At 39.5% G+C, this 27349-nt stretch overlaps 1 protein-coding gene across 3 annotated transcripts in view; it reads right to left on the bottom strand.

The window, feature by feature from the left end:
• Window positions 1–27349, bottom strand: part of LOC150086348 (cytohesin-1-like) — a 274992-nt gene that overhangs the window by 21442 nt on the left and 226201 nt on the right. For all 3 annotated transcript variants that reach the window (XM_090371321.1, XM_090371320.1, XM_090371322.1), the window contains exons 8-9: window positions 25630–25778; window positions 2918–3029 (exon numbers count right to left, since the gene is read on the bottom strand). In XM_090371321.1, coding sequence (XP_090227447.1) covers window positions 2918–3029; window positions 25630–25778 — 261 coding nt within the window. The remainder of the gene's footprint in view (window positions 1–2917; window positions 3030–25629; window positions 25779–27349) is intronic.

Raw genomic sequence — 27349 nt, 5'->3', positions numbered from 1 at the left:
CTTTATAAGTGATCTAAGAGTCTTGATGGTTTCAGAACCTCATTTGAAAAAGAATTACACATAATACACAGGTCTTGAGTCGAATGGGCTTTCAATAAAACCATAAGCTAGATATTCATCCAGATATGTCGACACTCTTTCTTTTCAGCACTTGACACGATTGATGATGGGCTGAATAACTAAAAAAATTAAATAATAAAATATATACTATTTTTATTTAACTCTCACAGCCCATGTCACTCACAAAAGCACTGAAGATCAAGAATAAACAACTTCCACATGGAAACAATAAATCAATACTAATTGCCACTTAGAAAGTAGAAACAATATACTGAAACATTTCCTCATCCCATCCATGCCTCATATATTGACCAATGAAACAGAAGAATAAATAAATCAACCACGCCCACCATGCTGACACCAAGGTTGCAGCTGTCGGAAAGTTGCAAATGCCAAGGATTGTGGAGACTACATCTGAAAGCACTTAGGCATTTAATGCCTTATAAAAAGCAAGGGTGGTTGAATTAAAATGCCCACTATCTCAAAAAAATGCCCAATATCTTCCTTTTATCAAAATTTCTCAGTCACTCCTAATATAATATACCTATATATTAAAAATCAGTTGTCTCAGGGGAAAAGAACACACAATGAAATAAATTAAATATTAAGAATAAGGTGTGTCAGGTAGGGTTGAATTTTGGAGGGCCACAAACCATTATAATACCTGTGATTTTTTTGCCCCCCAAAAACCAATTTTTGCCCACGTTGAGAATCCCTGGTTTAGATGATCCTTTCAGCTGGTGGGCCGTTGGATGACTTGAAGCCGGGCAGTTGCAGGTAGAGGTGTCACGTTGGCTCCATGTGTCATATAGTGTCATCTTGGCAAATGGAAGCAGTTTCAGGAGACAGGAATCATTACAAGAAGGGCTAGCCAAGGTCACCCGAGGGCTATGTCAACCAAGACAGTCAGCTATCTGGCCCTAACAGTAAGACGGAACTTGCTGTTAAGTCCTGTCATCAACTATCTACTGAGGCTGCTGCAGCCACATGTGAAAACATTCCAACTGGACTGTGTTAAAAAAGGTTCAATTCAAGCAGACTCTGCACAAGGAAGCCAGTAGATTGTATCCCTTTAATCCCAGTACAATATGAGGTAAATTTTCAATATCTGCAGTATCATCTTAGGAAAAATCTACCAGCCAGTGTGAGAAATTACTTCTGAATCTCAGTTTACTGGAAAAAGATGACATTACTCGGCTTAGGAGTGAAATTTTAAGGGATTGGCAACAAGACTTGAGTGAATCAGATGTTGGGTAGAATTACAAATAAATTTGTTCCTCATGTCTCGGAATATAATAAACAGATGAACTGGTTTAACCTAAGGCTTAATGTTAGATTTCTGTTAACAGGACACGGGAACCTTAACAGTAAGTTATTCTCTTTTGGTTTGGTTAACTCTCCTCTACGTCACTGCAGTGCTCCTGAGACTGTTGAGCATCTATTATTTGACTTCAACATATATTTGGATATTAGACGTGAGCTTCAAATCACAACTGAGATATTTGATTCGATCAATTTGACTCAGTTCTTAGAGAGCAAGGATATTTTATGGCTTTATCTGAATATGAAGATAAGCTGTTTAACAGAAGAAAATCTATAATGAACAGAGATATACCTTGAAGTGGCTAACACAATTGTGGTTCATTACTTAATTAGTATGTATGTGGATTCTAAGATTAATAGAAGACAATGATAGGATATTGAGCTGGTTGTTTCATGAATGAAATATTGTACATACTTGTAAATAATCTTTGGACCGAAATTAAGGGTCCACGTATCTGTCTAGATTAGTGATTCTGGAATAAAACTTGGAAAGAGTATTGATTGAGGTTAGGAATCATCATTTTATGAAGAATGTGGATCTCTTGGTTTGGAATGGGTGCAGAAAAGGATTAGTAAGGGGAACAAAAGGGTATTCTTTTCAGAAAAGGCTTCAGTTCTGCAAATTGCAGCATCTGTAGACTATGCTGTTGTTATTTGGTTTTTAGGGGTATTAGCAACTAAGGACATATTGCTCCGGGAATATGCGGTGGTCATTCCCTGACCTTTCCACATCCTCCGTATTTGGTGGTGACAGGCTTAAACCCTGGTCTAATCAAGAAGCGTGTGCTACGCATTGCCTCCTTCCCACCTGGCTACGGAGGCACCCTGCAGACTATGCACCTGAAAGAGATCTGATTGAGGTATTTAAGGCTTTCAATGGCATAAATTCAAATTGAGGAAGGATGGCTGCAGGATAGACTGTGTGGAAATTTGCCTTCAGACAGCATACTGCATGCTTTTGCTTTTTTTGCTAGATCTTGCTTTTTTGGCAAAAGTAATTGAAAAAAAACATTTGTCTTTAAACTCTCTCTCTGATACCATACTGCATGGTATCTGGCGCCTCCGTAGCCAGGTGGGAAGGAGCAGCAGTGCGTAGCACACGCTTCTTGATTAGACCGGGGTTCGAGCCCGTCACCACCAAATACGGAGGATGCGGAAAGGTCAGGAAATGACCACCGCATATCCCCGGAGCAATATGGCCTTAGTTGCTAATGCTCCTAAAAACCAAATAACAAACACGAAAAATTACTCGCATGGTATCAGAGAGAGACTTTAAAGACAAATGCTTTTTCAATTACTTTTGTTTGCAATAAAGATTTTGCCAAAAAAGCAAGATCTATTTGTGAGATTAAATATGAATCATCAAAAACAAACTTAGCAAAGAATATCTCACCACACAAAAAAATTACACATGCATACATACAACCAAAGCACTTTCTGTAATAAGCACTTCTGTTCTATTATTACAGAAATAATAATTCAAATTTAGAATGGACAACACAATGACGATTTTTTTTTTTAAAGCACATGTTACCTTGCTTCCAAAGCCAGCCCTCTCGATCTGGATTAAAAAATGTATGCATTAAATCATTACCATCATCTTCTGGTATTTTGAAAGGCTCCTGCTTGATACTATCATACAAGCTCTGTAACAAACATTGGAAAACATCATCCACTAGTTAACATTCATTTATTATCTAAACATATAAGTGCACTAATTTCCAGAATATATCTTACAAGCTACCACTATCAAATTACCATTATTCACACAGTATAACAATATTTTTAAATTCAATATTAACTAAGAATATTTAGGGGCAAAAAATATTTCTACATTGCTCTGGAAAAAAATTCTTCCACATTACTCTGGAAGATGAAAACAAAAGTTATCAGAAAAAGAAATTCATTGGTATATCAAGTCCAACACGTATTAATAAACAAACACTATTAAAATGAGTTGAATTTCATAGTCTCTTTCCATTGAATATTCAATTTATTGCTCTTAAACCTATATACTGTCATCTAAAGTATACTTCTGAAAGCTAGGCATTAGCAAAAGTACATGATGCAAGAAAGCAAGCTTATATAGCATCAGCCAAAAAACAAAACAAAAACCCCTTATTTCACCCATCCATTTGCTCCAAATGTTTGTCAAGTTCTGCCTTGAATCTATTTAAGCTATCAACTTCTACAACGGCAGATGAAAGTTTGTTCCAGAAATCAACCACTTGCTGGCTAAAGACAAACTTCCGCACATCTATCCTACAACCATCTTTCCTCATGAATTTATGCTTCTGTCAGTATAAAAAAAACATAAAAAAGGCACCTGAGGCAGATGGAATCTATCCAGTTATACTGAAGGAGGCAGCGAGGGAAGTAAGAAAACCCTTAGCCATAATTATGAAAGCATCCTTAGATTCAGGGGAGGTCTCCATGGACTGGAGATGTGCAAATGTATCCCCAATTCACAAAGGGGGTCCAAAGGGTGACACAAATAATTATAGACCTGTTAGTTTAACTTCTTCTGGGGAAAATAATGGAGTTACTGGTTAAAGAAGTGATGTGGGATCACCTAGACAAGACTGCAGCAATAGTTCAGACACAACATGGGTTTGTTAAGGGGAAGTCTTGTCTGACCAATTTGATTAATATGATGTGGTCACAAAGGAATTGGATGCAAAAAATAATTTTGATGTATTATAATTGGATTTCAGGAAAGCTTTTGATACTGTTGCACATGGAAGACTGTTGTACAAATTGGAGTGGTATGGCATTAAGGGCAAGTTGCTGCAATGAATAAAGGAATGGTTGAGGGGGAGATGGCAGAGAGTAGTAATAAATGGACACTGCTCTACGTGGACTAATGTTATTAGTGAAGTCCTCCAGGGTTCGGTGGTGGACCCATCGTTGTTTTGTATATTTATCAATGATATTGATGAAGGTATATCAAGCTCAATGTCCAAGTTTGTAGATAATGCAAAGGTTGGCAGGATTGTTAATGACAGTATGCTACTGCAACAGGATTTAGAAAAGTTAGGTAGATCAGCTGAGAAGTGGCAACTGAAGTTTAACATTGACAAATGCAAAGTACCACATATGGACAGCAGTAACCAAAGAGAAACATACAAACTGTTTGGTACTACACTCAGGGAGGTGGAGAATGAAAAAGACCTGGGGGTAATTGTGCAGTCAGATATGAAGTTCTCTGAACGGTTCCTATATATCATTATGATATATAGGAATTTTTCTAGCAGAGACAAGGAGGTGATTATTCATTTTTATAAGGCAATGGTCAGGCCACATCTTGAGTAGTGCATATAGGTCTGGAGGCCTCATGATAGAAAGGATGTAGAGTTGCTAAAACGAGTACAGAGAAGGGCAACAAGATTGACAAGATGAAAAAAAGGGGTGCTCTTCCCAAGAGAGAGGCTTAAGTTCTGCAAGTTGCAACATCTGGAGACTAGACACTTGCGAGGTGATCTGATTAAGGTGTATAAGGCCTTGAATGGTTTGAGCAGGCTCAATGCTGATGGGATACTTCTGCTTGCTCAGATTAAGAATCTGAGGGGGCATAGATTTAAATTGAGGAAAAAAAGTTGTAGAATAGATGTGTGGAAGTTTGCCTTTAGCCAGCGGATAGTTGATTGCTGGAACTGACTTCCATCTGTTGTTGTGGAAGTTGATAGCTTAAATAAATTTAAGGCTGAACTAGACAAAACATTTGGAGTGACTGGATGGGTGAAATGGGAAGGTTTTTTTCGGCTGATGCTGTATATAGCTTGCTTTCTTGCATCATATGCCTCAACTAATGCTAATAATACTTACGAGGACTATAAATGTACATTCAAGATTGCGCATCATTGCGTATCAAGCCTCTGCTGACCACGGATTTGTACCAAACACATTTCCATCTGGGGGATTCCAGGAATAATAACTAAGGTAATATGTTAATGTGATGTAAACAATAAATGAAGGAGGGTTGTTACATGTTTTAAACAAAGTGGTATCAAGGGATGAAGTGACTAATTACAGGCCTGTAAGCTTGGCTTCTGTTCCAGGAAACTTACAGCAATCACTCATTAAAGAAGTAATACACGAAGTAATAATTTTGACATCATATACTTAGGTTTCAGAAAAGCTTTTGATACTGTTCTACATAAAAGACTGCTACAAAATGGATCAATGTGGCATTAAGGGTAAGTTACTGCTATGGATAAAGGGATGGTTCAGTGGGAGAAGACACAATGGTTATCAATGGGCACTGCTCTTCTTGGACAAGCGTAAGTGGTGAAGTCTCTTGGGGTTTAGTGCAAGACCCACTGTTGTTTTCTATATTTATTAACGATATGGATTAAGGCATATCAGGCTTAATTCTACGTTTGCAAATGATACAAAGGTTGGTAGGGTGGCTAATAACATTAATCAGGAAACACTACCAATAAAATTTAGAAAAACTAGACAGATGAGCTGGGAAGTGCCAGTTGAAGTTAAATATTGACAAATGCAAGGTAATGCATATGAGTAGCAGTAACCCCAGATTAACATACCAGCTGTGTGGTATCATACTGAGGGTAGTAGTGGAGAATAAAAAAAGCCAGGAAGTATTTGTATAGTCAGACACAAAATTCTGAGCAGTACAGACAGGCTGCTAGGACAGCAGTAGTTTTGACAAACGATATACAGTAATTTTTCTAGCAGGGATAATGAAATAATTATATCACTGTGAAGGGTGATGGTCAGATCACATCTTAAGCACTTTCATACAGGTCTGGAAGTCTCATTTTAGAAATGAGTGTAGAGAAGAGCTAGTTAGTTAGTTATTTGGATTTTAGGAGCATTAGCAACTAAGGCCATATTGCTCCAAGGATATGTGGTGGCCATTCCCTGACCGTTCTGCATCCTCCGTATTTGGTGGTCACAGGCTCGAACCCTGGTCTAATCAAGAAGCGTGTGCTATGCACTGCTGCTCCTGCTCACCTGGCTACGGAGGTGCCCGTAGAGAAGGGCAACAAGATTACTGGGGGGGGGGGGAACAAAAGGATGTTCTTAACAAGAAAGACGAGTTTTGCAAATTGCAGTCTCTGGAAACAAGCAATTGCAAGATCTGACTGAGGTGTTTATGGATTCGAGTAAGCTAAATGCTGAAAATATCCTTACTCTTGCTTGAACAACACATATATGGACAAAAAAAAAAAAAAAAAAAGCCAACACTACCCATTTCATCTGTCCATTCCCTCAAACAGTTTATCTAGTTATTTCTTGAATTTATTCAAACCACTCACCTGTACACAATATGGGAGTCTGTTCCAATAATCAACCACCTTCTGGTTGAAGGCTAATTTCCAACAATTCAGCCTGCAACCATCCTTCCTCAATTTGAATCTCTATCCCCTCATATATATAGTCTAAGCAAGAGGAAGGATTCTATCAGCATTGAACTTTTTCAATTAGATTCCTTGCAAATGCCTAGTCTTCAGAGGATGCAATTTACAAAACCGAAGCCTTTCCTAGTAAGAGCATCCATTTGCTCCCCCTCACCAATCTTGTTCTTCTCTGCACCTATTCCAACAGATCTACATTCTTCCTAAAATGAAGTTCATTGACAGAACCCATGAACTATTCTGGCAAGATGTCTACACTGTTCAGATAACTTCATATCTGACTGTACAATTACACCCAGGTCTTTTTCATGCTCCATTGCCTTGAATGTGGTACCACACAGCTGGTATGTTAATCTGGAATTACGGCTCCCCATATGAAGTACTTTGCATTTGTCAATAAATTTCAATTGTCACTTCCAGTCCATCTGTCGAATCTGTTTACACCTTGCTGCAGTAGTATACCTTGATTACTACGATTACTGTTCAACTGACAAAACATTATTATCCTACTGATGCAATAGATAATGTTTTGTCAATTGCTATTTAATGCATTGGTTTGTTTGACATTCGAAATGCAGTGATTTCACAACCTTTATTGTCCCATGGCCTTCTGATGAGATAGGACTCAATGGCCATACTATTTTCAATTTTAAGTTGTTTCATTTATTGCTCATGTTGCTGTGGATGTTTTTCAGTATCAAAACCAGGATATTTATTATTATTATTTGGCTTCAGTATTTTCAGTCAATACTGATCTAAATTTGTTCATAATTGGCTTATAAATGGTGTTAGCTTTCTATTTAAAGTATTAAAAAATTTTTGGTACGTATGGTATGTATTCCTTCCACAATACTCTTTCTCTCAATTTAATCCCCCCCACTTCTGTTCCCTTCAATGTTTCTGGCTACAGTGTGTGTTGTATGTCTGTATTCTAAGCACAAGCATTTTGTCACTAAAATTAGTATTAGCCATATAGTGCAAAGAAGACAGGCTTTTGCTGCATTTGCTTCTTGCAGGGCTTATTCATTCTACTGACCGATTTTAATTTACATCATCATCGTCATCAGCCATTTTCAATCCACTGCAGGATGAAGGCCTCTCCAGCAACTTTCCAGTTCCTTCTGTTTTGAGCACTGGCCATCCATTTACTACCCACAAACTCATGAATTTCATCTATCCATCTCAGCCTTTGTCTTCCAGGTTTTCTTCTAGCTCCTCTTGGATACCATTCTGTTATTTTTTTAGTCCATCTGTCATCGTGCCTTCGAGCTATGTGTCCTGCCCAAGACCATTTTAGTTCTTTAGTTTTGATAAGAATGTCCTTTACTTCAGTTTGCTGCCTAATCCATGTGTTTCTCTTCTTATCTAACAGTCTGATTCCCAATATAATTCGTTCCATTCTTCGCTGTGTAGTTCTCAGCTTCTTCTCTTCCATTCTTTTGGTGAGTGCCCAAGTTTCACTTCCATAAGTCAAGGTGGGGAGTATACATTGGTTCATTATTTTACGTTTCAGACAAACTTGGATATTGCTCTCCAGTATGTGACTATATTTCCTGAATGCTATCCATCCAAAATTTATTCTTCTCTTGACTTCCAGCCTTTATCATTATTACAGCTAATAACTTGTCCCAGATAAGTATGACTCCACATTTTCAATTACTGCTCCTTCAATCATTATTTTCCTTTCTGTGGCATACTTGTTCATCATTCCTATTAGCCATATTCATCTTTAGTCCAAAATCCTTACTAACTGTGCATAACTGATTAAGAATTTCCTCTAATTCTTTGGGATCGTGGCTTATGACCACAATGTCATCTGCAAATCATAAATGGTTTAGGTACTCTCTGTTCATATTGACTCCTTTCTGTGACCAGTCTAATCTTCTGAAAGCTTCCTCAAGGGCAGCAGCAAACAGCTTCGGAGATAGTGTCTCCTTGTCGAACTACTTTTTCGATTTTAAATTTCCTACTGTCTTTGTCTAGTCTAATAAAGGAGGTAGCACACTCATATATTTTCTTCAAAATCATAATATATGGGGTATCTATGCCTTGTCTTTCCAGTGCCCGAAACATTGCCTTATGCTGTATGGAATCAAATGACTTTTCATAATCCACAAATGCCAGGCATAATGGTGTTTTATATTCATTTGCTTTCTCCATTAGCTGTGATATTACGTGAAGGTGATCCATAGTTGAGAATCCTATCCTAAAGCCAGCTTGCTCTTTCAGTTGATTCTCATCAAGTATTCTTTCTAATCTGTTAGTAATGACCCTTGTCAACAACTTGTAGATGTGGGATAACAAGCTAATTGGTCTATAATTTCCAATTTCTGATTTATCTCCTTTCTTATGCAGCAAAACTATGATTGCATTATTCCACTGCTTAGGCGTCACATCTTTTCTAATGCACGTTGTGAAGAGCCTTGCCAGTTTTTGTGTTATGTCTCTTTCTCCCAATTTTAACAACTCTACAGTAACTTCATCTTCCTCCGGGGCTTTCTGATTCTTCATTTTTTTTCGATGCATGTTCTACCTCATCAGGAAGAATATCGGGTATGTCATATGTGTTGCTACTTTGCAATCCATCTTCCCCACTGCTGGCAGGAGTTACATATGCAACTTAATTTATATTGTATATAGGTTCTGTATAAACTATTCACCTGATTATGAAGCTTGATAAAAATTTTATTGTAATAGGTATCTTAAAATGGTTTACTGCAGTTACCAAAGCAAATCAATGAGTTTTTTCCTCATGTGGTTGGCAGCCTTTACCCCAGGATGCATTGCAACAGCACAGCATTAAAATGGTGACAGTGCATGAGAAAGTAAAGAAATGTGCATCTTTGGCTGTGGGATACAAAACCTCAGTGATAGTAAACAGACGTTTCTGAAGGGAATGTTCAGAAAGATCCACCTGCTGAACAATCAATGAAGCTATGGTTGAAATAGTTTCAAGAAACTGAAGCAAGCCTAGTTATCTGCAGAGAGTTTCAGAAATTCAGGAAGTGTTTACCAGAAGTCCTACAAAATCTATCCTCCGGGCAAGCCTGCAGCTACAAATACCATGAGCAACACTGCACAGGGTGGTTTGCAAGAAACAAAGTGCAAATCATCCAGGAAATTGAAGCCTCATGACAAACTACAACAAAAGGAATTCACTGTTCACATTCTCAACTGTACAGATGAAGATGAACACGTTCTGGAAAATGTAATTTTCAATGATGAAGCCACATTCCACCTGTCTGATAAAGTTAATAGACACAATTGTCACATATGGGGATCTGAAAATCCCCACTCAGTTTGTGAACACAGCAGTGGAAATTCCAAGGTAAATGTATGGTGCACACCATCCTTCAACCAGGTGAGTGAGCCATCTTTCTTCCACGAAAAAACGGCGAACTCTGCAAATCACCTAGATATGCAGCCACATGTGTTCTGTCAGCAAGATGGGCACCACCATAGCGCAGCTTGCAAGTGTGAAATTTCCCTCAATTAAAAATTTCCTAACCGATGGATTGGCTGGGATGGTCTCATTCCATGGCCTCCTTGTTTCCTGGATATTACACCTATGGATTTCTTTGTATGGTGGACTATGTAAAGGACAAGGTGTATACAAAATAAAAAGTTAATGTCAGAGAGTTAAAAGACAATATTGAACAGGCAGTGACCTCCATTTCTCAAGAGATGCTTCAATACACTTGGAACAAAATCAACTACGGTTCAGACATTCTATGTGCTACCAAAGGTGCCCATGTGGAGGTTTAGTGAAATGCAGCAAACCATGTTACAATACCTTATTACAATAAAATTTTAATTGAGCTTCATAATCAGGTGAATAATTTATAGACACCCCATATATTATATACATACAGAGTGTCTCAAAAATATTGGTACAAACGTTTAGGGGAAGTAGGTAACATCTAAAGGAATGTGAATTGCATAGGAACCCATAACCAGAAATGTCACCATAAGTCGGTGATGAACACGGCGCTGTTCATCAGTTCGCAAGAGGGAAAATTTCTGGTTTACTCATTCAAGCAGTAGTTGCCGCACGAAGAGCATGCATCAATATACGAACTGTGAGCTGGCAGACATGCACCTAGTGTATGGATCAGCAGAGGGCAATGGATGAGCCGCTCAACGAATTTATGGAGAACGCTTCCCAGACAGACATGTACCGGACCACCGTTTTGTTTGTGCGTGAGCATCAAAATTTGTGTGATTATGGGTCATTTATAGGTAACAGGAGTAGTGCGGGCAGACCATGTTCGACGCGAACTCCCGCCATGGAAGAAGCGTGTTGAATGCCATCCAGAATTATCCTACTACCAGCACATGTGCCGTTGCCTCTGCCTTAGGAGTGTCTCATTACAGTGTACAGCGTATCTGGCACCAAGATTCCTTACACCCCTTTCATATCCAATGGGTTCAGTTACTGCTCCCCCAAGATCATCCTGCATGTGTGGCTTTTGCACAGTGGTTTTTCCAAGAAAGAGTTCAAGACTTGAATTTTCCAGCCTATGTTTTGTTCACAGATGAGGCTTATTTCACTCGGGAAGGCTTATTCAATCAGCACAATGCTCGTGTGTGGGCTCACGACAACCCACACGGTGTGCACCCCCATGCGGCACAACATCACTTCGCATTAAACGTGTGGGCAGGTATGGTCGGTGACTGCTTAGTCGGCCCATACCTGTTACCATCCTGCATGAACTCCGCTAAATATCGGATCTTTCTTGAACAAGTTCTACCAGGGTTTCTTGACGATGTTCCAGCAAATGTGAGACGCAACATTTGGTTTCAACGTGACGGGGCGCCTGTCCATTATGGAATGTGTGTTCGTGACCATTTGAACAAGCGTTTTGGGCGTCGATGGATTGGCCATGGTGGACCCGTTGCCTGGCCCCCACACCCACATGATTTATCGAGCCTTGATTTCTTTCTGTGGGGGCCCTCAAATCTATCGTGTATGAATCACCTGTGGAGACAGAAATGGATCTCGTGGCGAGACTCATCTGCGCTGCTGCTACTGTCAAAGAAACTCCAGGTGTGTTCGACCATGTCTGCCAATCCATGCTGCGTCAGTGTTACGCATGCATCGCGTCTCATGGTGGAATTTGGTTTGGTTTGGTTTTTAATGGCGCATTGGCAGCTATGGCCATAATGCGCCAAATCAAAAAATAAAACTAATACAAAAATATTGGTCAGTCTAAAAACAGGCTACTGTGTCAAAAAGACACAAAAATGATGTCTGCCAATCCATGCTGCGTCGGTGTTACGCATGCATCGCGTCTCATGGTGGAATTTGGTTTGGTTTGGTTTTTAATGGCGCATTGGCAGCTATGGCCATAATGCGCCAAATCAAAAAATAAAACTAATACAAAAATATTGGTCAGTCTAAAAACAGGCTACTGTGTCAAAAAGACACAAAAATGATGTCTGCCAATCCATGCTGCGTCGGTGTTACGCATGCATCGCGTCTCATGGTGGAATTTGGTTTGGTTTGGTTTTTAATGGCGCATTGGCAGCTATGGCCATAATGCGCCAAATCAAAAAATAAAACTAATACAAAAATATTGGTCAGTCTAAAAACAGGCTACTGTGTCAAAAAGACACAAAAATGATGTCTGCCAATCCATGCTGCGTCGGTGTTACGCATGCATCGCGTCTCATGGTGGAATTTGGTTTGGTTTGGTTTTTAATGGCGCATTGGCAGCTATGGCCATAATGCGCCAAATCAAAAAATAAAACTAATACAAAAATATTGGTCAGTCTAAAAACAGGCTACTGTGTCAAAAAGATAAAAATGATACTATAGTTAAAGTTTATATAAAAAAGTATAAGATATAACATTAAATCTTTGTGTATAAATTGATCGAGTGTAAAAAATTAAAAACGTCAGACATGTTGTCTCTGTCACCTAAAATCTGACTGAGTGTAAATGGTTCAGCCAGATTATTAAAAGTTCTAGAAAAGGATCGTCTAAAGACAGGACATTCAATAAAAATGTGAGAAACAGTTAAAATAACGTTACACGTCTCGCACATAGGTGGGCCATCCGCCCTCAGCAAAAAGGAGTGTGTTAGATGGCTATGACCTATGCGGAGCCGAGCAAGAACAACTTCCTCTTTTCGGACCCTGCGTAGACTGGACTGCCATTGCATAATTACAGGCTTAATACGCTGTAGTATTCGGGGTCTGTCCGTGCCAAGAGTCTTGCCATTGGGAGTATAATTTACATCGTATTATTTGCCTGTAGTCTGTATAGGGGACCGACAGGCAATGACTATCCAGGGAAATGGCTGATTTGGCAGCGGTATCAGCTAATTCATTTCCCCGGATCCCAATGTGGCTTGGGATCCAGCAGAAGCGAATGTCAAATTCTGATTCAAAGGCAGAACAAAACATCTGCCGGATCCGGGACAGGACCGGATGAGAGTTGTACCTCATCGATACTAGAGCCTGTAACACACTCAATGAATCACAGTAAATCATGTACCTTTGGTAATCGCTATTTATAATGAACTCAAGGGCTATTTCAATTGCATGCAACTCTGCAGTATAAATGCTAGCTTCTTGTGGGATCTTGAATGATAATGTCTTCTGAGGAAATACAACAGCAGATCCCACATAAGATTCTGACTTTGAGCCATCTGTATAGAATGGCAGACAGTCAGAGTACTGCTCTCTATGTGATGCGAAGAGTTGCTGATAGACGGCCGCCGGTGTATTAGCCTTCTCCATGATCTTGAGGGAGAAGTCACACATTGGCAAATGTGCATACGAGGGTGGAAGGAGTTGCCTTGGTGACTGGGCAACATTGTTTACCGTCATGTTTAGTTCATTTAATAGCCCTTGCATCCGAATACCAAAAGGTCTGTTGGCGACGGGTGTTATAGAGATTTTCCCAACGTGGCTCAAAAACTGATGCCCATGTGGGATGATCAGGCAGGGCTTTCAATTTAAAGGTGTAATGTAAAGACAACTGCTTACGTCGAAAAGATAGGGATGGTTCATTTGCTTCGACGTAAAGGCTTTGGACTGGAGATGTGCGAAATGCTCCTGTGGCTATCCGAATGGCCTGATGGTGAACTGGATCTAACCACCGAAGTACACTATCTCTAGCAGATCCATATACCTGGGACCCATAATCGAGTTTAGAACGGACAAGGGCTCGGTAGAGACGAAGAAGGGTAGAGCGATCTGCACCCCATGAAGTTGACGAAAGGGCACGAAGGATGTTAAGCCCTTTAACACACCTTGTCCTAAGCTGACGAATATGTTGAAGAAATGTCAACTTTTTGTCGAAGATAAGTCCAAGGAATTTGATTTCTGCTACGACTGGGATGTTGTTTTGCCCAAGCCTTAAATCCGGTTCAGGATGAAGATTACGTTTGCGACAGAAGTGTACACAAACGGTCTTCTGTGATGAAAACCTGAACCCATTAGCCAATTACCAAGATGTAAGGTGGTCAATGGCTTTCTGCAGTTGCCTTTCAATGACCCTCATATTGCATGAGTGACAAAATATAGTAAAGTCGTCAACATAGAGGGCATTGTCTATTGTGGGTGGAAGTTGTTCCGTGATAGTTTATTTTGATTGCAAAAAGCGTGACACTTAGAACGGACCCTTGTGGGACTCCCTCTTCCTGACAGAACTCTCGAGAGAGAGTAGATCCTAAACGCACTTGAAAATGACGATTTGAAAGGAAGTTTTTGCCTAAGACCAAAGGACGATTTGAAAGGAAGGTTACGCCTAAGACCAAAGTTGTAGAGGTCTTTTAATATTCCAAATCGCCAGGCTGTGTCGTACGCTTTTTCAATATCAAAGAAAACTGCTACCAGATGCTCGGATTTAATAAAAGAGTCACGAATGTATGTTTCAAGTCGGATTAAATGATCCAAAGTGGTTCTGTTTCTTCGGAAGCCGCACTGAGTCCTGGAAAGCAGATCATTTGTTTCCAAATACCACACAAGGCGGGCATTAACCATTCTTTCCAGGACCTTGCACAAACAGCTTGTCAGAGCAATAGGACGATAGTTACTTGGATATCTAGGATCCTTTCCTGGTTTTGGGAAGGCAAGAACGATTGCTTTCCACCAGGAATCCGGAAATTGTTTATCAAGAAAAATTCAGTTAAATAAAATTAATAAGTGATTTTTAGAATGTGGTGACAGATGTTTTATCATTTCGTAGTGGATGTCATCGGGCCCGACAGCACTTGCATGCATAAGAAAGAGTGCTGCATTTAACTCTTCCTGTGTAAAGGGCTTGTTATATGGTTCGAGCCCTTTTGAAGAGAAGTTTAATGGATGTTTCTCACGTTTTTCTTTCAAGGCCAAGAACTCTGGAGGGAATGATGTTGTTGCAGGTATTTTCGCAAATGTTTCCCCTAGAGTATTTACAACTGCAGTTCGGTCTGCAATTAGACATCCATTGTGCTCGAGAATCACCGAAGGGCACGGTGGGTATTTGCTCTTCATTTTCCGGATCTTGTCCCAGACTACTTTTGAGTTGGCAGTCTGGGTTATGGATGATGTAAAACGGATCCAAGATTTCCTTTGGCTCTGACGTTGGATATAACGTGCTTTTGCACGTGCACGTTTAAATGATATTAGATTATTGGTCGTGGGATATCGACGGAATATCCCCCAGGCTTTGTTTTGTGCCTTTTTTGCTGTTGTGCACTCTGAATTCCACCAAGGTTTAGGAAATAGTGGAAACCGGCTGGATGTTTTTGGGATTGCAATTGCAGCTGATTGGGCAATACTTTCTGTAACGTACGCGACTGCATTATTGATATGTTCCCGACTGACTGTAGCGATGTCAAGATTTGCCAGATGTTGAAAGGCATTCCAGTCAGCCTGATCAATCTTCCACCGCGGTAAACTAAATGGCTGACACGGTATACCACTAGTTAAGGTGGTTATCACGGGGAAGTGATCACTTCCATATGGGTTTTCTTCCACCTCCCATATAGCTGAAGGAAGGAGGGAAGGGGAGCAGATAGAAAGATCAATGGCAGAAAAAGTACGGGTAGGCATGTGGAAGAAAGTGTATGTTCCCACATTGAGAAGGGAGAGGTCATTGTCAGTGAGCATACGCTCTATGACTTGTCCCCTTCCGTTAATGTTAGTACTACCCCACAGAGTGTTATGTCCATTAATGTCCCCAAGAAATAATAAAGGGGGAGGCAATTGCATGACGAGATCATCAAGGTCTTCCTGGAGGATGTCAATACCAGGTGGTAAATAAAGAGAGCAAACAGTTAATAAGAACCCCACTTTAAGGCGAATTGCTACAGCCTCTACGTTGGTTGTAAGTTGCAAAGGCTGAAAGGGAATCTGGTTGGTCACGAGGATTGCAACTCCTCCATGAGCAGGACCGTCCCCAATTCTGTCTTTACGAATGATCGTAATGTTACGTATGGTGGGGTCATCATTCGCCTTTAAATAGGTTTCCTGTACACAAAAGCACGATGGCTTGTACTTTTGCAGAAGTGCCTTGATGTCATTAATGTTTCGTCGGAATCCACGACAGTTCCACTGTAGGATTTTAGCCATTATTTTGGCTTGGTGGGTCCATCAGGCGGCTTCCGAGGTGCTGAGGGCTTACTTTTATCAGTCTTGGATTTGTCTTTTTTGGGGAAGAAAGGGCGCTGTCCTGTGTCCATCTCTTCCTCCGTAAAGAGTTCCAAGACTGAATCGTCATGTACCTCCTTGGTTTCGACATCCATTTTTCTTGTCCTGGCATGGGCTCTTGATTTTTTTGTACTGTTACTGTAGTGCCCGCTTTTGATTGTGATTGAGCACTGGGAGGTACCGATATTGGAGTGGCAGCTGACTGAGATTTCTGTGCTGGTTTTACTGAACTTAATAGATAGCGGGCGATGGGCGTGAATGACTCTTTTGGTGGCACAGTCATATCCGTTTGGGTGCCAATCGAGCATTTATTGGATACCTTTTCGGCGTATGTTGCTTTGCCGCTACTTACTGGTTTAACTGCTTTCCTGGCCTCTTGGTATGAGATGTTAAGTTCTACCTTTAGTCGTTGTATTTCCTTTTCTTCCTTCCACCGCTGGCAAGCTCTTGAATATGCAGGGTGTTCTCCATTGCAGTTAATACATGTGGCTTTTGTAGCTGAACATCCAGTTATTTCGTGGTCCTTTGCACCACATCGAGCGCATGCAAGGGAACCACGGCAGGCCATTTGCGAGTGTCCATATTTCTGGCATTTGAAACACCGTAAAGGGTTTGGAACATATGGACGCACGGGGCAGTTTATGTATCCAGCTTTAATCTCATCAGGAGATTTAGGTGAATTGAATGTCAGGATAATATTTCTGGTTTTAACCAGTTTCCCATCCTTACGTGCACTAATTCTTTTGACGGAAATAACTCCCTGGGACTTCAATTCCGAGCAGATTTCCTCCTTGGTAACGTCGAGAAGGTCCCACTCTGAAATGACACCTCTCGATGAATTTAGTGTTCTGTGTGGTGTCACGGTTACAGGGATTCCTCCGATTGATGTTACTCGGAGTAGATGTTCAGATTGCCTGTCATTTTTAGTTTCAATCAAGAGATCCCCAGAGCGGAGCCTCTAATCAGTTAATACGGAGCCTCATGTATTAACTGATTTGGGTGAACCAGCTAACCCATCTAACCCTTTCTGTATAAAGAAAGGTGACATTTTACCAATCGGTTTTTCATTGGTGGAGTGCATGATTAAAAACCGTGGGATAGGCCCTGATGGCAGTTCAGTCCGCTGCCGCTTTGACGCAATAGTGCTGTCAGTGTCTATATTTTCAGATAGGGACCGGGTTGGGGCCCCCTGAAGAAATAAGTTTATCAGGATTCATGGAGATTTTTAAATTGTTCAGTGCCCGGGCTCCCCACCCACCATGGAGCCCAAAGGGACGCCCACTACCCGGCATGCAATAAATGCACTCGGGAGTGGGATGCCAGGGCTACCCAGACACCATACCCGCACTGCTGCCAGCCTGAATCCTGTCCCTCGGACCATGAGGGTAGGGGCGTGGCATTGACACGGTTGACCCTCGCAGGCGAGCCTACTAGCCGACTGATCCTAGCCGGGCCTTCCAGGACCTCCCGTCTTGTCGAAGCAGGGGCCAAAGTGGCATATTGAAGCTGGGCCCCTCAACCACCAGGATCCCCCTTTCCGAATTTCCACGAGTCACAGCGCACGATAAACACGCCGGATTCCATTGATGTAAGCCTGGAACCTGGGCTGTGGGCGTTGGATCCCAGTGATGCTAGTCTGGAAGTCCAGCAGCGTCACTGGGAGGTCCCCTCACCACGTACAGGTGCCCACGTCAAGGGGGTCTCATGGTGGAACCTTCGAGCATCTGTTGTAACATCATGAAATGCATCCATCTCGTACTCCATTGTTAATATCATGTCAAATAAATGTTTGCCACTAATTACTGTCTTGTGCCATTTCTGCTACTACTTTCCCATGACATTTCCGGTTATGGGTTCCTATGCGATTCACATTCCTTTAGATGTTACCTACCTCCCCTAAACGTTTGTTCCAATATTTTTGAGACACCCTGTATACAGGGTGTTTCAAAATTATGTATACACACTTTAAAAATTTATATTTAATGAACAATATGTACCAATTTAATTTTCTTAAACTCATTTTGTAGCTAGCTTAAAAATAGACAATTTTTTTACAATAATTTAATTTTTGTTTTATTTTATAGATACTTCTAAAACAATGGAGAGTATCCAATTAAGTTTAGAAGAAAGAAAGGCAATTATAAAATAGTACTGGAAATATGAAAATGTCAATGAAGTTTAGCGTGCTTGGAAATCACGATATGGAACAAAGGCACCCACACATTTAACCATCACTCGTCTGCGGGATAAATTTGAGGAGCATGAAACCATTCAGAATATCAATAACTTAGCATGTGGCAGGAAGAGGACATCCAGAAGTAATGAAAGCGTTGAAGCTTGAACAATTAAAGTAAAAAGTTTTATTGAATTAAATATAAAATCTGAATTCATTAAATATAAATTTTTAAAGTGTGTGTACATAATTTTGAAACACCCTGTATATATAATATATGGGGAATATTCAATTCATCTGCATTGCAAGCAAATTTTATAACAAATGAGAAAAGTTAAGGATTTCTTTATTTTTATTATTATTTAATTACTGTGGGGGGGGGGGGTCCATTTCCAGCTCACTTTTATCGTCAAATCCCAACTGTGCAAAACAGTCAATGTAATATAATGACCCCCACTTTATAATTGGTTCACTACATGATTAAATCACTTTACGATGGACTCTCCAAAATCGTATACCATTCACTAAGTGCTGTGGTAAGCGCTGGTCATTGTGATCACGTTTATTTTGTGATTTTAATTCTATTAAATGGCGATTCTAATAAGCTAAAATAGGAGGAATATTATCCACAGGCTATAAAAGTAAAGATCACACATTTACACTATTACATTACCAATTAGCAAATTCAATGATATGTGAAAATCGGAAAATATTTTCCAGAGGTTAAAATAAAAATAAATTTACACTTATGTACATAGCTTAATTAATATGTACTGTAATATGTACATACTAACTAGTTGATATTTCTGTTCACTGACATTTGGGGGGGGGGGTGTTGTAAAATTAAAAACAGTAAAAATGATAAGCAATCAATAACAAATAACACAGCACACACAAATCACACCATGCATGCAAGGGAGATACAGAGTAACAAGTTTACGAAGATTAAAAAATAAGAAGGGGAAACACATTTCAGCATAACGTAAAACTCATTCTTGCTATCAGTATTATAGCAAATGCAATAAGAACGGGTAATAATAAGATCTATTATTACCCGTTTATAATAGATTGCACTAACAGAAAAGACCAGTAAACCGGAAACTGCAAATTGTTTTTACTGTTTTATGGTAATGACCTCCAAAAATGTGCTTTAGAAAAATACACAAAGCCATTTAAAACTGATTCTTATAATGAACGTATGATAACAAAGACAGTGTAGTGCATTTTAATGATTTGAATTGATTTTTTGAAATTAAAGCGGCTGATTCCACTAACCAGTGATCATGTTATTTCACTTTATGATGGGATGGGCTTACGATTGTCTCTGAGCCAGACTACGTGATCCTTCCTCTCAGACAATAGCACTGTTTGTAAACGTGTTGGCCACGTGTTTTGTTTTTGCATCCTTTAGTTGAAGTGATTTTTTGTGTTGCACTTTAATCAATTTTTTAATGATACGTATAATTCCCATTAAAAAAAAACCACCTTTTAGAGAGATAAATAGTCTAGTTATATAGCGAAAATTTCAACTTCTGAGGTCTTGGAACGAATTACCAAAAAACAATGTGGTATTGGGTTCACATTATGATATGATGGTGTCCCATTAGCTATCAGTATTAAGATATTAATCTGGAACAGATTAATATCGTAAAGCAGGGGTCCACTGTATTTTGAATCCTAATGAGTGATTTCCAACAAATTTTGTATTCAGTAGTGTATATAAATCCATTTCTTACCCTCTAGATATATTGCTGGAAACTTCTGTATACGCAGTACTGAAAATCAGTATTGGTCTCCATGACATCTTCGGAAATTGAATTATGATGCCAGCTGTAGTCCTAAAGTGAGACAAAGGCGCATACAACTATTAGCATTAGCATTAGTAGAGGCATTTGATGCAAGAAAGCAAGCTTATGCAGCATCAGCCAAAAAAAAAAAAAAAAAAAAAACCCACTTCCGCTTCACCCCTCTGTTTGTTCAAAATACCTGTCCAGCTGAGCCTTAAACTTATTTAGGCTATCAACCTCCACCACAAGGAATGGAAGTCTGTTCCACCAACCAACCACCCGCTGGCTAAAGGCAGATTTCCGCACGTCTATCCTACATCTGTCTTTCCTCAATTTGAATTTATGCCCTCTCAGGTGATTTTTCTGAGCTAGAGGAAGAATCCCATCAGCATTCAGCATGCTTAAACCAACCGACTGACCATAAACAAAGATAAGCTTATTCTGATTTATGGGAAGACCAATTTGATTGAATGTTCCACTCTATTTTTTGATTTTCATAGTAAAAGCCAACTGTACAGCAGACTGTTTCCTATTGAGAACAAAAGGTCTTCCCTCAATTCAACAGTATACAAGAAATAGCAACAATGTTATATTGTTTCTCACTGGTTAGGATTCAATAGTAAAAAATAATCAGGTCCCATTACAGAGTTCATTTTTGATACAGATATTTCATATTACCACAACAAATATCTCTTAACTCTGTGGTGGTAAGTCAAAAAATGAAAGAAAAGTCAAGCATTTGCACAATGGCACATCATTGCATTGTCTGTCCTATCCCTGACTGGTTATCAACAACCAATAAAATCCCTGAGCTATTATTCGCTGCATCACTGCAACATTAGCATTAGCATTAGTAGAGGCATTTGATGCAAGAAAGCAAGCTTATGCAGCATCAGACAAAAAAAAAAAAAAAAAAAAAAAAAACACCCCACTTCCACTTCACCCCTCTGTTCGTTCAAAATACCTGTCCAGCTGAGCCTTAAACTTATTTAGGCTATCAACCTCCACCACAAGGGATGGAAGTCTGTTCCACCAACCAACCACCCGCTGGCTAAAGGCAAATTGCCGCACATCTATCCTACATCTGTCTTTCCTCAATTTGAATTTATGCCCTCTCAGGTGATTTTTCTGAGCTAGAGGAAGAATCCCATCAGCATTGAGCATGCTTAAACCATTCAAGGCTTTATACACCTCTATCAGATCACCTCGCTGGTGCCTAGTCTCCAGACACTGTAATTTGCAAAACTTAAGCCTTTCTTCGTAAGAGCACCCCTTTGTTCCATTCACTAATCTTGTTGCCCTTCTCTGTACTCGTTCCAGCAGCTCTACATCCTTCTTGAAATGAGGCCTCCAGACCTGTATACAGTACTCTAGGTGTGGCCTGACCATCGCCTTATACAATGGAATAATCACCTCCTTATCCCTGCTGGAAAAATTCCTGTATATCATTGACAATACTCCATGAGCTACTCTTGCAGCCCGTTTGCACTGCTCAGAGAACTTCATATCTGCCTGCACAACCACCCCCAAGTCCCTTTCATTCTCTACCACTGTCAGTGTAGTACCACAGAGTTGATACGTTGCTCTGGGATTGCTGTTTCCCATGTGTAGTACTTTACATTTGTCAATGTTAAACTTCATTTGCCACCTCTCAGCCCATCTGCTCAACCTTTCCAGATCCTGTTGCAGCAGCATAGTGTCAGTAGTGTCCTTGACAACCCTGCCAACCTTTGTATCGTCTGCAAACTTGGACATTAAGCCCGATATACCATCATCAATATCATTTATAAATACAGAAAACAATAATGGACCCAACACTGAGTCCTGAGGGACTCCACTAATAACATCAGTCCACGATGAGCAGTGTCCATTGATTACCACTCTCTGTCTTCTCCCCCTCAACCACCCCTTTATCCATAGCAGCAATTTGCCTCCAATGTCACACTGCTCCAATTTGTGTAGCAGTCTTCCATGTGCAACAGTATCAAAAGCCTTTCTAAGATCCAAGTATATAATATCAAAGTTATTTCCTGCATCAAGTTCTTTTGTGACTGCATCATAGTATCCAATCAAGTTGGTCAGGCAAGACTTCCCCTTAACAAAACCATTCTGTGTCTGAGCTATAACTGAAGTCTTGTCTAAATGATCCTGAAGTGCTTCTTTAACCAGTGCCTCCATTAATTTTCCTGGAACAGAAGTTAAGCTCACAGGTCTATAATTACTTGTGTCAGCCTTTGATCCTCCTTTTTGAATTGGGGTCACATTTGCACATTTCCAGTCTATGGGTACCTCCCCTGAGTCCAAGGAAGCTCTCATAATTATGGCTAAGGGTTTGCTTACTTCCTTTGCTGCCTCCTTTAATATAACTGGATAGATCCCATCCACCCCGGGTGCCTTTCTTGTGTTTATCTTCAACAGTTTCTCCTCCACTTTACTCCCAGTTATTTCAAGATTCTGTAGCTTACTGCTAGAGTTGAATACACCTCTGGCATTCCCCTCGCTGAATAACTCCTCATGTGTGAATGTCGATGCAAAATATTCATTTAGTTTGTTAGCTACCTGAGCAGGATCATCAACACTTGACCCATCAATATCAAGTGGACCAATCTGATTCATCCCCTTCCTTCTAGAGTTTACATAAGTAAAGAACTCTTTGCTGTTTTTCTTTGCATCCCTTGCCAAGGATTTCTCGTAATCTGCCTTCGCCTGCCTAACCTCCTTTGTAACTTGGTTGCATATCAACTTGTATCTATCATAGGCTTCTGTGTCATGTGTTAATTTGTATGTATCCCATGCATTTTTCTTCTCTGCCATATGCCTCATTAGTTCATCTGACATCCATTTTGGCCTAAACCTTGAACAATATTTCTTAGTTGGTATGTAAAGCCTAGTAGCTCCCAAGATAAGTTCTTTGAATACTTCCCATTTTGAATTTGCTGTTGGTAACATCATCAGTTGGTCCCACTGTATAGAATTTAAATACTGTCTCAGTCCATCGTAGTCGCCTTTACGGAAGCAATAACCCTTCCCTTTACCCCTAATGGTAGTTACCTCTTTGAGTAATCCCACTTCAGCACACTGTGATCACTGCCACCTAGTGGTTCATTTATCTGCAGATTCTTAATGCATGAAGAATCACTGCTGATAATCAAATCAAGAGTATTACTCCCTCTAGTTGCCTCCCGAACATGCTGATGTAGAAAACAATCATCCAATAAATCCACAAAAGCCCTGCTAGTGTGTGAGTAACCAGCCCCCAAATTCCAGTCAATATCTGGGAAATTAAAATCTCCCATTATAAGACACTCTGATTTACTGGCCCACTCTATTTCCCTGTACAGTTCCTTATTATACTCATCACAGTCATTAGGCCTATAGCACACTCCTACTCTCAATTTTGATCTCCCAATGTTTATGTCACACCAAACTGACTCCACACTGCACTGTCCAGCGATGTCGACTGGCTTCACTTCCTTGGTTTTTATGTGTTTCTTAACTAATAGCATAACCCCTCCCCCCTTCCTATCCTGTCTATCCTTTCTGTAGACGTTGTACTCCCCAAATTGCAGTTCTGCATCCCTTATATCTGTGTGACACCACGTCTCTGATATCCCAACAATATCTGCCTTCGATGTTTTGAGCAATACCTCAAATTCATCAAATTTATTTACTAAACCATACCTTAGTATTAGTTACTCGAGCATTAATATAATTATAACACAGAGAGAATTTTTATTTTATTATTATTAAAGTGAACATCACCCTAACCCTTGTTTCATGTCAACAAAGGAAGCAGAGCATCTTCAGACAGAAAGACAGAAAAACAAAATAAATTTTTTACATTTATTTGCATTATTATGCTATAAAATTATGTTACCGTGTCATTACAGTAAAGGAAGGTGAAATACCAATTTTCCACACGAAGCATTTATTCTTGTGCCGACCGGGCTAGCCGGGTGGGTATGGTGCCTGCCTGGCAACCCGAAGGTCACGGGTTCGAATCCTGCCTCGAGCTTGGATCAGAGTAGTGGGAAAAAAAACCTTGGGAGGTGCATTATGGCCACAGAAGCTGATGTGCCAACAAAAAAAAAAAAAAAAAAAAATTCTTATGTGACCCTAGTGTGTTGACCCCCACATTAAAGAAAGTGATGTCAAGCTCAAATACCCATTAAGTGACAGTTTGCTTCAGTGTTTATCATCAACCGCAAAATAATTAATGCTCAAAACTTCACATGGACAAAGAGACAAACAACATTTGGTGATATTATGACTGGAGGAAAGGGGAGGGAGGCATACCATCCCAAATGTGGTTCAATAGTGGTTCATTTGTGTGCACTTTCTAGTGTCCAATAACATATCACATCAATCCTGAATGGCATAATAGGAGACTTAAAATTTAGAATTAATTGTTTCACCCAAGAAATAACACCAACTTTCACATTTTGTGGAAGTTGATAGCCTAAATAAATTTAAGGCTGAGCCGGACAGGCATTTGGAACAAATGGAGGGGGAAATGGGAGGTGTTTTTTTTTTTTGACTGATGCTGTATAAGCTTGCTTTCTTGCATCGTATGCCTCTACTAATGCTAATGCCACTTGTTGGTACAGTTTTATGATGATTTTTAATATGGATGCTATTAATTTGGTGTTTCCAAATCTGCTTCAGTTCTGATGTTAGATGGCACACCCACCAGTGACAATGGAGAGTGAAAATGAGTTGCCTTCAATGTGATAACACCAGGTTCAGCGAGTCCACTCCAAGTTTTTTTGTGATTTTGGGTTACTTAGGAATTGAGAGTATGCATGGATGATACTGTGAATTATGTCAAGAGAATGGTTGAACTGCTTGAACTGTAAACAAATTTTTTGTGCATTTATTTATACTTTATGACTATCAACAGCTTAACACATTTATCTGATGCAGGGATAAACTAAATAATGACATGGTGGGATAAATACTTTTAGCACCTTTGGTGCTTATGTGGAAGAACAGTAATGTTCTATGTATGTTTTATTTTTTCCTGCAATGAAAATGCATTTTTCATAATGGCCATTGTTATCTACAACTTCAAAAATGATTATTTATTGGAGATGCAAGGTAATACCATTTTTAAAATGAACCAGTTCATTATTCACCTTCTGCTCAGCAATTAATATTAAAAAGGGATTTCCAACAAGCATGAATTTCTCCTTCCATACAAGAAAAAAGCATTTCAAAACTTATATGGTTATCCTAATAACTTTCAATTAGAACTATCACTTACCATTAACAATTCACGTGGAAGATCTCCACCATTGTTGATACCCCTGTTCATGTTAATGAATTGATCCACTGTTGGTTTTTCTTTCACACTAGGATTATGCAGTGATGTGTTAAGCATTATGACAGCAAAAGACAACACGTAGCATGTATCTAGAAAAAAAAAAAAAAAAAAACTCCATTACACATCACATAGTTAATATAATTTTTGAATAATTTCATAATGCATATTATCAATTTGTATATAATATCGGTGTTTAGATACACCATAGATAACTCTTAATAAACTACAAAGTAGTTGTTGTAGGCATCATTTGCTTTTTCTCATATTGTGCTCTGCCTTCACGACGAGTTGCCATGATATTGCACTACTTCGAATAAGTAATGCTTCACTAATAGAGAAGGCTATTGTTACTTATTCTCAGTTGAGTACCACCACCCAGACAGCACTGTTTCGCGGCTATTGGCGGATCATCAGTGGGTGGGCAGGTACCCTGGTATTGCAGACATGACGACCCAGTTGTGAAGTTAATCACACAATATGAGAGATGCCAAGAGGTGTAGATGTCAATATTTAAAATAAATAAATGCACAAGGCATAATACTTTAAGAGTTTGGTATCTATATAATATCGGTGTTTAGATACACCATAGATAACTCTTAATAAACTACAAAGTAGTTGTTGTAGGCATCATTTGCTTTTTCTCATATTGTGCTCTGCCTTCACGACGAGTTGCCATGATATTGCACTACTTCGAATAAGTAACGCTTCACTAATAGAGAAGGCTATTGTTACTTATTCTCAGTTTTATCTTACTCTCAGTTTTATTACATCTACACCTCTTGGCATCTCTCATATTGTGTGATTAACTTCACAACTGGGTCGTCATGTCTGCAATACCAGGGTACCTGCCCACCCACTGATGATCGGCCAATAGCCGTGAAACAGTGCTGTCTGGGTGGTGGTACTCAACTGAGAAGCGTTACTTATTCGAAGTAGTGCAATATCATGGCAACTCGTCGTGAAGGCAGAGCACAATATGAGAAAAAGCAAATGATGCCTACAACAACTACTTTGTAGTTTATTAAGAGTTATCTATGGTGTATCTAAACACCGATATTATATAGATACCAAACTCTTAAAGTATTATGCCTTGTGCATTTATTTATTTTAAATATTGACATCTACACCTCTTGGCATCTCTCGTATTGTGTGATTAACTTCACAACTGGGTCGTCATGTCTGCAATACCAGGGTACCTGCCCACCCACTGATGATCGGCCAATAGCCGTGAAACAGTGCTGTCTGGGTGGTGGTACTCAACTGAGAATAAGTAACAATAGCCTTCTCTATTAGTGAAGCGTTACTTATTCGAAGTAGTGCAATATCATGGCAACTCGTCGTGAAGGCAGAGCACAATATGAGAAAAAGCAAATGATGCCTACAACTACTTTGTAGTTTATTAAGAGTTATCTATGGTGTATCTAAACACCGATATTATATAGATACCAAACTCTTAAAGTATTATGCCTTGTGCATTTATTTATTTTAAAAATTATCAATTTGATATGCATTATGCTCTGAGCAACTGTAATTTCAATTTTAATGTAATGAATCCAGAGCGCATAGGCCTCTTTAATTATATTATCAATTTGATATCAATGGGTTATTATTAATAACCTATTGATATTAACTGCACTTTATTTTTCTAAAAATCATTTAT

The sequence above is a fragment of the Mastigoproctus giganteus genome, chromosome 4 (genome assembly GCF_048544385.1).
Source record: "Mastigoproctus giganteus isolate SK-2022 chromosome 4, ASM4854438v1, whole genome shotgun sequence".
NCBI classification, from domain to species: domain Eukaryota; kingdom Metazoa; phylum Arthropoda; class Arachnida; order Uropygi; family Thelyphonidae; genus Mastigoproctus; species Mastigoproctus giganteus.
This window is presented reverse-complemented; position numbering and strand designations above follow the sequence as displayed.